The sequence below is a fragment of the Phyllobates terribilis genome, unplaced genomic scaffold (genome assembly GCF_046119375.1).
Source record: "Phyllobates terribilis strain yellow unplaced genomic scaffold, ASM4611937v1 Scaffold_4__5_contigs__length_816908805, whole genome shotgun sequence".
NCBI classification, from domain to species: Eukaryota; Metazoa; Chordata; class Amphibia; order Anura; family Dendrobatidae; genus Phyllobates; species Phyllobates terribilis.
Genome location: NW_027362764.1, coordinates 10,286,695 through 10,299,157, shown reverse-complemented (window position 1 = coordinate 10,299,157; position 12,463 = coordinate 10,286,695). Strand labels below are relative to the sequence as shown.

The 12,463-nt window shown below is 45.2% G+C and overlaps 1 protein-coding gene across 5 annotated transcripts in view; it reads right to left on the bottom strand.

Moving 5' to 3' along the window:
* The window catches only part of LOC141264802 (acid-sensing ion channel 1C-like), a 260,667-nt gene that overhangs the window by 82,259 nt on the left and 165,945 nt on the right, over positions 1-12,463 (bottom strand). For all 5 annotated transcript variants that reach the window (XM_073677128.1, XM_073677126.1, XM_073677127.1 and 2 more), the window contains one exon: positions 271-336. In XM_073677128.1, the coding sequence (XP_073533229.1) occupies positions 271-336 (66 nt within the window). The remainder of the gene's footprint in view (positions 1-270; positions 337-12,463) is intronic.

Sequence of the window (12,463 nt, the reverse complement as noted above, 5' to 3'; positions counted from 1 at the left end):
ACTGCCCCTCACTGTCCTGCATTTTTTACCCCACCACCTCTCACTGCCCCACATCCAAGACCCCACTGCCCTGCATGAATGACCCTACCACCCATCAATATCCTGCATCTCTGAACCTACCACCACTCACTGCTCAGCATCCCTAACCCTACTGCCCTCAACATCCCTCATAAGTGACTCTACTGCCCCGCACGTTACTGAATCCTTGCCTCCACACAGAATTATTGACCCCAACCTCCACATCTCTAAGTTTAAACCCCCATTACTGACCTATTTTCCTCAAAGTGTCCTCCGCACAGATGATGTCATTTTCCTGCTCGCATATGGTTTCATTTCCTGGAGAGAGAAGGCAATGGATCCCATTATCTACCCACTTGCTGACTCGGTACTGCAGGCGCAATCTCACACATTTTTTTATGTTAGTTTTAAAAAGTTTCAAGGCTTCTGTTCTCTGAACTTGCAGGTTGGATAATCCACGTCCAACATGAAGAACAATGATACAGGCTAATAACAAACAAGGCCAGCACTCATACAGTGATAATGGGCAGGTGCTCGTGTGCCGCGGCTGGTGAACAGACCCAAACCCTGTCCAGCAGCGCCCTGCCTTTACTGAGTACAAGTCAGCCACAGCATTGATCACAATCATCTAATCTATACACCAGCGACAAGGTGACCTCAATGGATGGACTCCGACTCTAGTGGCTCACTTCGCTTAGTCTGGTTAGGCTCAAGTTCTGCTGCGCAGAATGTCAAAATACAGCACTGTGCAAAAGATTTAGGCAGCTGTGGAAAAAGTGTTGGTGAACGCCCGTCTCCTCCATCATCAGTATCTGGTGACCGCCCCTCGCCTCCATCATCAGTATCTGGTGACTGCCTCTCGCCTCCATCATCAGTATCTGGTGACTGCCTCTCGCCTCCATCATCAGTATCTGGTGACCGCCCGTCTCCTCCATCATCAGTATCTGGTGACCGCCCGTCATCTCCATCATCAGTATCTGGTGACCGCTGTCGCCTCCATCATTAGTATCTGGTCACTGCCCGTCTCCTCCATCATCAGTATCTGGTGACTGCCCCTCGCCTCCATCATCAGTATCTGGTGACCACCTGTTGCCTCCATCATCAGTATCTGGTGACTGCCCCTCGCCTCCATCATCAGTATCTGGTGACCGCCCATCGCCTCCATCATCAGTATCTGGTGACCGCCCCTCGCTTCCATCATCAGTATCTGGTGACCACCTGTCGCCTCCATCATCAGTATCTGGTGACCGCCCCAAGCTTCCATCATCAGTATCTGGTGACCACCTGTCGCCTCCATCATCAGTATCTGGTGACCACCTGTCGCCTCCATCATCAGTATCTGGTAACCGCTCCTCGCCTCCATCATCAGTATCTGGTGACCACTTGTCGCCTCCATCATCAGTATCTGGTGACCGCCCATCGCCTTCATCATCAGTATCTGGTGACCGCCCGTCGCCTCCGTCATCAGTATCTGGTGACCACCCATCACCTCCATCATCAGTATCTGGTGACCGCCCCTCTCCTCCCTCGTCTTACGTTATTTCCTCGTCTCTTCCCTCTTGTATTACTACCTTGTCTCTTCCCTCTTGTATTACTGCCTTGTCTCCTCCCTCTTGATTATTTCTTTGTCTCTTCCCTCTTGTATTACTACCTTATCTCCTCCCTCTTGTATTATTTCCTCATCTACTCCCTCTTGTATTATTTCCTCGTCACCTCCCTCTTGTTTTATTTCCTCGTCTCCTCCCTCTTGTATTATTTCCTCGTCTCCTCCCTCTTGTATTATTTCCTCGTCTCCTCCCTCTTGTATTATTTCCTTGTCTCCTCCCTCTTGTATTATTTCCTCGTCGCCTCCCTCTTGTTTTATTTCCTCGTCTCCTCCCTCTTGTATTATTTCCTCGACTCCTCCCTCTTGTATTATTTCCTCATCTCCTCCCTCTTGTATTATTTCCTCATCTACGCCCTCTTGATTATTTCCTTGTCTCCTCCCTCTTTTATTATTCCCTCACCTACTCCTCCTTTTTGTATTGTTTCATTGTCTTCTCCCTCTTGTATTATTTCCTCATCTCCTCCCTCTTATATTATTTCCTCGTCTCTTCCCTCTTGTATTATTTCCTCATCTCCTCCCTCTTGTATTCTTTCCTCATCTCCTCCCTCTTGTATTATTTCCTCATCTACTCCCTCTTGATTATTTCCTTGTCTCCTCCCTCTTTCATTATTCCCTCACCTACTCCTCCCTTTTGTATTGTTTCATTGTCTTCTTCCTCTTGTATTATTTCCTCATCTCCTCCCTCTTATATTATTTCCTCATCTCCTCCCTCTTGTATTATTTCCTCATCTCCTCCTTCTTGTATTATTTCCTCATCTCCTCCCTCTTGTATTATTTCTTCATCTCCTCCCTCTTGTATTATTTCCTCATCTCCTCCCTCTTGTATTATTTTCTCATCTACTCCCTCTTGATTATTTCCTTGTCTCCTCCCTCTTTTATTATTCCCTCACCTACTCCTCCCTTTTGTATTGTTTCCTCGTCTCCTCCCTCTTATATTATTTCCTCATCTCCTCCCTCTTGTATTATTTCTTCATCTCCTCCCTCTTGTATTATTTCCTCATCTCCTCCCTCTTGTATTATTTCCTCATTTACTCCCTCTTGATTATTTCCTTGTCTCCTCCCTCTTTTATTATTCCCTCACCTACTCCTCCCTTTTGTATTGTTTCATTGTCTTCTCCCTCTTATATTTCCTCATCTCCTCCCTCTTGTATTATTTCCTCATCTCCTCCCTCTTGTATTATTTCTTCATCTCCTCCCTCTTGTATTATTTCCTCATCTACTCCCTCTTGATTATTTCCTAGTCTCCTCCCTCTTTTATTATTCCCTCACCTACTCCTCCCTCTTGATTGTTTCATTGTCTTCTCCCTCTTGTATTATTTCCTCATCTCCTCCCTCTTGTATTATTTCCTCATCTCCTCCCTCTTGTATTATTTCTTCATCTACTCCTTCTTGATTATTTCCTTGTCTCCTCCCTCTTTTATTATTCCCTCACCTACTCCTCCCTTTTGTATTGTTTCATTGTCTTCTCTCTCTTATATTATTTCCTCATCTCCTCCCTCTTATATTATTTCCTCATCTCCTCCCTCTTGTATTATTTCCTCATCTCCTCCCTCTTGTATTATTTCTTCATCTCCTCCCTCTTGTATTATTTCCTCATCTCCTCCCTCTTGTATTATTTCCTCATCTACTCCTTCTTGATTATTTCCTAGTCTCCTCCCTCTTTTATTATTCCCTCACCTACTCCTCCCTCTTGATTGTTTCATTGTCTTCTCCCTCTTGTATTATTTCCTCATCTCCTCCCTCTTGTATTATTTCTTCATCTCCTCCCTCTTGTATTATTTCTTCATCTACTCCTTCTTGATTATTTCCTTGTCTCCTCCCTCTTTTATTATTCCCTCACCTACTCCTCCCTTTTGTATTGTTTCATTGTCTTCTCCCTCTTGTATTATTTCCTCATCTCCTCCCTCTTGTATTATTTCTTCATCTCCTCCCTCTTGTATTATTTCCTCATCTCCTCCCTCTTGTATTATTTCCTCATCTACTCCTTCTTGATTATTTCCTAGTCTCCTCCCTCTTTTATTATTCCCTCACCTACTCCTCCCTTTTGTATTGTTTCATTGTCTTCTCCCTCTTATATTATTTCCTCATCTCCTCCCTCTTATATTATTTCCTCATCTCCTCCCTCTTGTATTATTTCCTCATCTCCTCCCTCTTGTATTATTTCTTCATCTCCTCCCTCTTGTATTATTTCCTCATCTACTCCCTCTTGATTATTTCCTAGTCTCCTCCCTCTTTTATTATTCCCTCACCTACTCCTCCCTCTTGATTGTTTCATTGTCTTCTCCCTCTTGTATTATTTGTTCATCTCCTCCCTCTTGTATTATTTCCTCGTCGCCTCCCTCTTGTTTTATTTCCTCGTCTCCTCCCTCTTGTATTATTTCCTCGTCTCCTCCCTCTTGTATTATTTCCTCGTCTCCTCCCTCTTGTATTATTTCCTCATCTACGCCCTCTTGATTATTTCCTTGTCTCCTCCCTCTTTTATTATTACCTCACCTACTCCTCCCTTTTGTATTGTTTCATTGTCTCCTCCCTCTTGTATTATTTCCTCATCTCCTCCCTCTTGTATTATTTCCTCATCTCCTCCCTCTTGTATTATTTCCTCATCTACTCCCTCTTGATTATTTCCTTGTCTCCTCCCTCTTTCATTATTCCCTCACCTACTCCTCCCTTTTGTATTGTTTCATTGTCTCCTCCCTCTTGTATTATTTCCTCATCTCCTCCCTCTTGTATTATTTCCTCATCTTCTCCCTCTTGTATTATTTCCTCATCTCCTCCCTCTTGTATTATTTTCTCATCTACGCCCTCTTGATTATTTCCTTGTCTCCTCCCTCTTTTATTATTCCCTCACCTACTCCTCCCTTTTGTATTGTTTCATTGTCTCCTCCCTCTTGTATTATTTCATCTCCTCCCTCTTGTATTATTTCCTCGTCTTCTCCCTCTTGTATTATTTCCTCATCTCCTCCCTCTTGTATTATTTCTTCATCTCCTCCCTCTTGTATTATTTCCTCCTCCTCCTCACCATGCTGATGTCCTCCTTGATATCAGGCTCATTTTGATGGATACCTCACCGATCCTTTTCTTGCTCTCATGAGTATGTCTGATCATTTAGAATGCTTTGCAGCATCGAGTGCGCTCTAGCTGTCAATCATATTGACATCTTGGACTTGGTGGGTCCTGCTCCGCCCTAGGGAAGCCTAGTATTGGAAATCGCATTTCATTGCACACATCCTATAGCTGCATACTGGACTTATTATTCCTTAGGCGATTTGCCTTATCATTATATATATATATACTAGCTATTGAACCCGTTCTACACCCGGGTGGCGAGCATTTTTATTGGTATATGGTCTCTCATGCTGGTATGTGTGGTATGTGCTGCCCCCCTCCTGGTATTTGTGCTGCCCCCATCCTGTCCCCACCATCCTATCCTGGTATGCATGGTACCCCCCCCCTCATCCCCAATCCTGGTATGTGTGGCCCCCTCATCCCTTTCACACTGTTTATTTTTTTTTGTATGTGTGTACAGTTATACTCACCTTTCTTCTCTGTGCTCCAGCGCTGCTGCGTCCTGTTCTGCCGGAAGCCGGGGGAGGAGTGCGGCGCCGGAGCACCGCGCTGTTCGGCGCCATTTTACTGAAGACACACTGTAAATGTGTCTTCAGTAAAATGGCGCCGGATAGCGCTATGCACACACGCAGATCCGACACCTCACTCCTGCCCCCGGCCAGAAGAGAGGAGCCGCGGCAACGCTCCTCCCGGTCAGGTAAGTATGTAAGTATGGAGATCGCGGTATGCGTTCAGTGTCTACACATACCGCGATCTCCGGCGCCATACACTCCTCTTACCTGTAACGGCTGGATGCCTGCTTCCGTCTGGAGCGTCGCGCATGCGCAGTCTATCGAGGCTTCAGACAGAGGGACGCATCCCCCATTATATTATAGATATACACCTTTGACATTTCCTGAGTCCTGAGTATGTTTATTGCATGGTTTGAGGGTAGATAACTGTCTGAATAATATTAAGAATTTCTCCCTCCCAGACACCTCTTCATCCCCCCTCCCCTATAGTGTTTGGCAGAGAAGAGGAGCTGACACTCCACGCAGCTGTCCCCGTGCAAATTAAGCCCACACAGCAGAAGTAGTTGTAAGCAAATGCTAGCACAAAAGGTGCTACCAACCCATTTAGCATGCAAGTGTGTTTTACAGTGACACAGACCTGCGACAATTTACACCTAGCTGCGGAAGATTAATCCCGAGCTTCAAAACGAATTTAACAGAAATCTTTAGCCGAGCCAGCATGTTCGCTGAACGGTCCAATAGGAGCGCTTCCCTCCAACTATACTAAGTCGTCTCTGCGAACTTTATAGTAAGTTTCTTCTTTAATCCTGTTTATTTTGAGTAACTGTATATTCTGTATTGTAATGTCTGCCTTTGTAAAACCTTTTGTATATTTTTCATAAACACTGCCTCCCTTTTGGATTAAATATAAAATGTAATAGTCCTGTTTCTTTTGTCGTGTAATCATTCCTCCCCCGAAGCCATATACGCTACCAGAACCCAGGCATCCAACCCGGCCTGTATTATATTTCAAATTGGGTCAATGGTGGCAGCGAATAATCATAAGTGGGTTATCATAAAGCTGGCAGTAACCGTACGGGGGCGTATACACATATTCCATGCATTGGAATCCGGAGGTGTATACGCCATACGCTTTCTGCTCGCTTGCCGATCGCTACGTAGTGAGTAATCAGGATCGTGTGTGCACAAATCCCTGCTCAATCCTGACAGAGTGACAGCAGCGGTGAGATATTGTGTGATCTCCCTGGTGTCGTCTCTGTGAATCCGTGACAGTAACTACATTGGCTTCCTATTTATCCTGATTGCCAAATTCACTACCCCCCACTCAGTCCCAGGTCACAATCTACGCAATCATCTCCAGCTGTACAGTAATTGGCCCCCCTCAGTCCCAGGTCACTATCTACACTATCTTCTCCTCCTGTACAGTAATTGCCCCCCCCCCCCTCAGTCCCAGGTCACTATCTACACTATCTTCTCCTCCTGTACAGTAATTGCCTCCCCTCAGTTCCAGGTCATTATCTACACTATCTTCCCCTCCTGTACAGTAATTATCTCCCCCAGTCCCAGGTCACTATCTACACTATCTTCTCCAGCTGTAGAGTAATTGCCCCCCCCTCAGTCCCAGGTCACTATCTACACTATCTTCTCCTCCTGTACAGTAATTGCCAGCCCCCCTCAGGCATTAAAAATGACGTTCTTTTTTTCATTATTATTTTTTAGTAATTTTATAGGATGAAAAAATGTCATATTTTCCCTCTAGAATACAAATACATAGATTGTTCATAGAAATACACTGCTATCAGTATAATCTGCCTGTGGAGTCAGAGCCTGCAGTACAGATCAAGTACACAGTGGCTCAGTGGTTAGTACTGCAGCCTTGCAGCGCTGGATTCCTGGGCTCAAATCCCACCAAGGACAACATCTGCAAGGAGTTTGTATGTTCTCCCCGTGTCTGCGTGGGTTTCCTCCTGGTTTTCAGGTTTCCTCCCACACTCCAAATTCTTTCTGAGGTTCAGATAACAAAAGGGTCATGTGTTTACAGATAGAGAAGTGGAGAATTCTCCTTTGTCCCCAGGAAAGACATCCTGAGGTGAAAGGAACTGCAACCAAACACTGGGGACCAGTGGAAAGTTATGAATATTGGGGTTTGTATAGATCCGATATTGATGGGACATACAGTACAGACCAAAAGTTTGGACACACCTTCTCATTTAAAGATTTTTCTGTATTTTCATGACTATGAAAATTGTACATTCACACTGAAGGCATCAAAACTATGAATTAACACATGTGGAATTATATACTTAACAAAAATGTGTGAAACAACTGAAAATATATCTTATATTCTAGGTTCTTCACAGTAGCCACCTTTTGCTTTGATGACTGCTTTGCACACTCTTGGCATTCTCTTGATGAGCTTCAAGAGGTAGTCACCGGAAATGGTCTTCCAACAATCTTGAAGGAGTTCCCAGAGATGCTTAGCACTTGTTGGCCCTTTTGCCTTCACTCTGCGGTCCAGCTCACCCCAAACCATCTCGATTGGGTTCAGGTCTGGTGACTGTGGAGGCCAGGTCATCTGGCGTAGCCCCCCATCACTCTCCTCCTTGGTCAAATAGCCCTTACACAGCCTGGAGGTGTGTTTGGGGTCATTGTCCTGTTGAAAAATAAATTATGGTGCAACTAAACGCAAACCGGATGGAATAGCATGCCGCTGCAAGATGCTGTGGTAGCCATGCTGGTTCAGTATGCCTTCAATTTTGAATAAATCCCCAATAGTGTCACCAGCAAAGCACCCCCACACCAGCTCACCTCCTCCTCCATGCTTCATGGTGGGAACCACGCATGTCGCGTCCATCCGTTCACCTTTTCTGCGTCGCACAAAGACACGGTGGTTGGAACCAAAGATCTCAAATTTGGACTCATCAGACCAAAGCACAGATTTCCACTGGTCTAATGTCCATTCCTTGTGTTCTTTAGCCCAAACAAGTCTCTTCTGCTTGTTGCCTGTCCTTAGCAGTGGTTTCCTAGCAGCTATTTTACCATGAAGGCCTGCTGCACAAAGTCTCCTCTTAACAGTTGTTGTAGAGATGTGTCTGCTGCTAGAACTCTGTGTGACATTGACCTGGTCTCTAATCTGAGCTACTGTTTCTGAGGCTGGTGACTCGGATAAACTTATCCTCAGAAGTAGAGGTGACTCTTGGTCTTCCTTTCCTGGGGCGGTCCTCATGTGAGCCAGTTTCTTTGTAGCACTTCATGGTTTTTGCAAGTGCACTTGGGGACACTTTCAAAGTTTGCCCAATTTTTCGGACTGACTGACCTTCATTTCTTAAAGTAATGATGGCCACTCGTTTTTCTTCACTTATCTGCTTTTTTCTTGCCATAATACAAATTCTAACAGTCTATTCAGTAGGACTATCAGCTGTGTATCCACCAGACTTCTGCACAACACAACTGATGGTCCCAACCCCATTTATAAGGCAAGAAATGCCACTTATTAAACCTGACAGGGCACACCTGTGAAGTGAAGACCATTTCCGGTGACTACCTCTTGAAGCTCATCAAGAGAATGCCAAGAGTGTGCAAAGCCGTCATCAAAGCAAAAGGTGGCTACTGTGAAGACCCTAGAATATAAGACATATTTTCAGTTGTTTCACACTTTTTTGTTAAGTATATAATTCCACATGTGGTAATTCATAGTTTTGATGCCTTCAGTGTGAATGTACAATTTTCATAGTCATGAAAATACAGAAAAATCGTCAAATGAGAAGGTGTGTCCAAACTTTTGGTCTGTACTGTATATATCAGTGTATGCACAATCCCGGTCAATGGACGTTTCCAATTGAAGTTCTCTCCTTCGCTAAGCCGAATTATCTCTGTGATAGGTGTAGTAAGTTCTTTTGTTATTCCTTTTTATTTTATGTAACTGTATATTCTGTATTGTTTTATCTCCTTTGTAAAATATTTTGTATATTTTTTATAAACACTGCCTATCATTCTGGATTAAATATAAAATGCAATAGCATTGTTCCCTTTTTTCTGTATACTGAAGCCATACGCTACTAGAAATCAGGCGTCCAGTCAGCCTGTATAAACGACTGGTGGTGGCAGCGAGCAGTTCTTGTGTTATCGTGGAGTTAGCAGTGACCGTACTGGAGTATATATATATATATATATATACACAGCTCTGGCAAACATTAAGAGACCTCTGCAAAATTGTCATTTTCTGTGATTCTTCTCTTTCTAGGTAGATTTGTATATTTTTGAGTAAAATGTCCATTGTTGTTTTATTCTATAAACTACTGACAACGTCTCCGAAATTCAAAGCCAAAAATGTTGTATTTATTCGCAGCAACAGATAAAGCGTCAAAATACTAAAAAAAAGAGAGACACATAGACACAGAGCACCAGTGCCTTCAGACCCCAAATAATGCAGAGAAAACCAGTTCTTATTCATTTAGAAACCACAATCCTCATGTTATAACTCAGGAAGAGGTCAGACATCAGGATTTGGTGGAATAACCATGATATTAATCCCGGCTCTCATGCGTCTTGGCTGCTTTCCACCAGTCTGTCACGCTGCTTTCGGGTGACCTTATGCCGCTCCTGCAGTTCTTCTTTGTTTGATGGCTTGTGACCGTCCATCTTCCTCTTGATTACATTCCAGAGGTTTTCAATGGGGTTCAGGTCTGGAGATTGGGCGGCCATGACAGGGTCTTGATGTGGTGCTCCTTCATCCACACATTGATTGACCTAGCTGTGTGGCATGGGGCATTGTCCTCAGAGTTGGGGAACATTGCCTGAGCAGAAGGAAGAAGTGTTTTTCCAGGATAACCTTGTCTGCGGCTTGATTGATACGTCCTTCACAAAGATTAACCTGCCCAATTCCAGCCTTGCTGAAGCATCCCCAGATCATCACGGATCCTCCACCAAATTTCACAATGGGTGCAAGACACTGTGGCTTGTACGTCTCTCCAGGTCTCCGTCTAACCATTAGACGACCAGGTGTTGGGCAAAGCTGAAAATTAGACTCATCAGAGAAGATTACCTTACTCCAGTCCTCTATGGTCCAATCCTTATGGTCTTTGGCAACCTTCAGCCTGGCTCTCCTTTGCTTCTCATTGATGGACGGCTTTTTTCTAGCTTTACATGACTTGAGGCCTCTAGGAGCCTGTTACCAACTGTTCTGTCCGTGCTCTTCACCCCGGCTGCCATTTGCCATTCCTTTTGTAGGTCACTTGATGTCATCCTGCGGTTGCTGATTGACATTGAAATAAGATGACGGTCATCCTGGTCAGCGGAGAGTCGCATGTCTGTAGCTTTGTTGTCCCCAATGTCTGCTGCTTGACCCTGTTGTAATGGGCGGCCGTCTTCGAAATTTTAAGGATTGAGGCAACATGATGCTCCCTGTATCCCTCTGCTAGTAAAGCCAGAATTGAGCCCTTCTTTTCCTCACTCAAAACTTTTCTTTTCAACTCCTTTGGTATGGTTACAAGTTATTTTTTCATTCAAATTACTTTTGGGATATTCCTAGCACTTGCTTTGCCATCCAGCTTGTCCTATTGCTGGAGGATTGTGAAGACCACAGCAGTGTTTTTTATACTTTCCCTCGTTACATAAGATTTGGTTCAGGTGATCACCTAATCAGAAGCACATTAAGTAGAAGGAGGTGGACGGTGGGTGGAATTCAACTGACACTGGAATGGAATGACTGAAGACATGTAGAGATGGTGATTTTTAGAAAACTGTGCAGTGGTCTCTTAATTTTTGCCAGAGCAGTATATCGGAGGTCTATATACCATACGCTCACTGTTAGTTTCCCAATAACTGGCCTTTTAATGGCCTTTTAATGGAAAGAGAGTGCGACCTCCTCCGTTAATCTTCAGTCAATCGCGTAAATCGTCAATCGTCAGGACAATAGTGTTACGCTCGCGCCTGGACTGACTAGCGTGAGCGTGATTAGTGATCCCACTGTACCATGAACCGAAGAGTGCCTGGAGGGGCGTAACTAAGTATCAACCCCATCCGACCAAGGTCGCACGGTGGCTCAGTCGACTCCGTGAACCAGGGAGGAACCAAGCAGAGGGACCAGGTTCTACTTCAGCTCAGATCCCGGTCACAGCTGTTGACCCACACCGGGGAATGCAGGAACAGGCAGGTTAAACTGGCATATTGACTGGTGGGTACTGGCAGGCACGGCTGGTATGCAGACAGGTGGATATTGACAGGCGGGCACTGGCAGGCACAGCTGGCATGTAGACAGGTGGGCACAGGCAGGCACGGCTGACATGCAGACAGGCGGGTACTGGCAAGTAGGAACGTAGGCAGGATAGGGACCAGTACAGACTGGGATACAGGAACAGAGCCGCAGATGCGGTAGACAAGCAGAGCGAAGCAAAACCCGCAGATGCGGTGAACAAGCAAAGCAGAGCAAAACACACAGATGTGGTGAACAAGCAAAGCAGAGCAAAACCCGCAGATGTGGTGAACAAGCAAAGCAGAGCAAAACCACAGGTGCGGTGAGCAAGCAGAGCAAAGCAAAACCCGCAGATGCGGTGAACAAGCAAAGCAGAGCAAAACCCGCAGATGCGGTGAGCAAGCAGAGCAAAGCAAAACCTGCAGATGCGGTAGACAGGACAGGGATCTGTTCACATGGAACAGACTGGAGAACACAAGAAGATAGCTGGAACACAGGAGTTAGATACAGAGGCAGGGAAACAGAACGATCAGAACCAGATACACACAAGGTACTTGCAAAGAAGTAGCGAGTGGACACAAAACTCACAAACAGAAGTACAGAGACAACAAGTTGGAGTTAGGTGCAGGTTCAGATACTGCAGGAAAAGGGAAAGGTACAGACATAGAGACAAACAGGTAATGGACTAGGACACTGTTCAGACAGGATCTGAACCAGGAACAAGATACAGGAACGAGCCTGGGAACTCAGCCCCCAGGGTGGCGGAAACAGACTAGAAGTCAGAGATATAGGTAGCGGCCCTGGGTACTCAGCCCCCAGGGTGGCGGGAACAGACTAAAAGTCAGAGGTACAGGTAGCGGCCCTGGGTACTCAGCCCACAGGGTGGCAGAACAGACTAGATACAGGACAGGACCTGGCAACTCAGTTGCAAAAGACAAACTGAGTGAAAGTGATGCTCAGGCCTCTCCTACTGGGTGGAGGGGGTTTAAGTATCCAGTGACTCACAGCAATAGGCTGGGGACGCATTAGGTCAGTGCACACAGTAGCTATAAGAAACAAGCAGAAAGC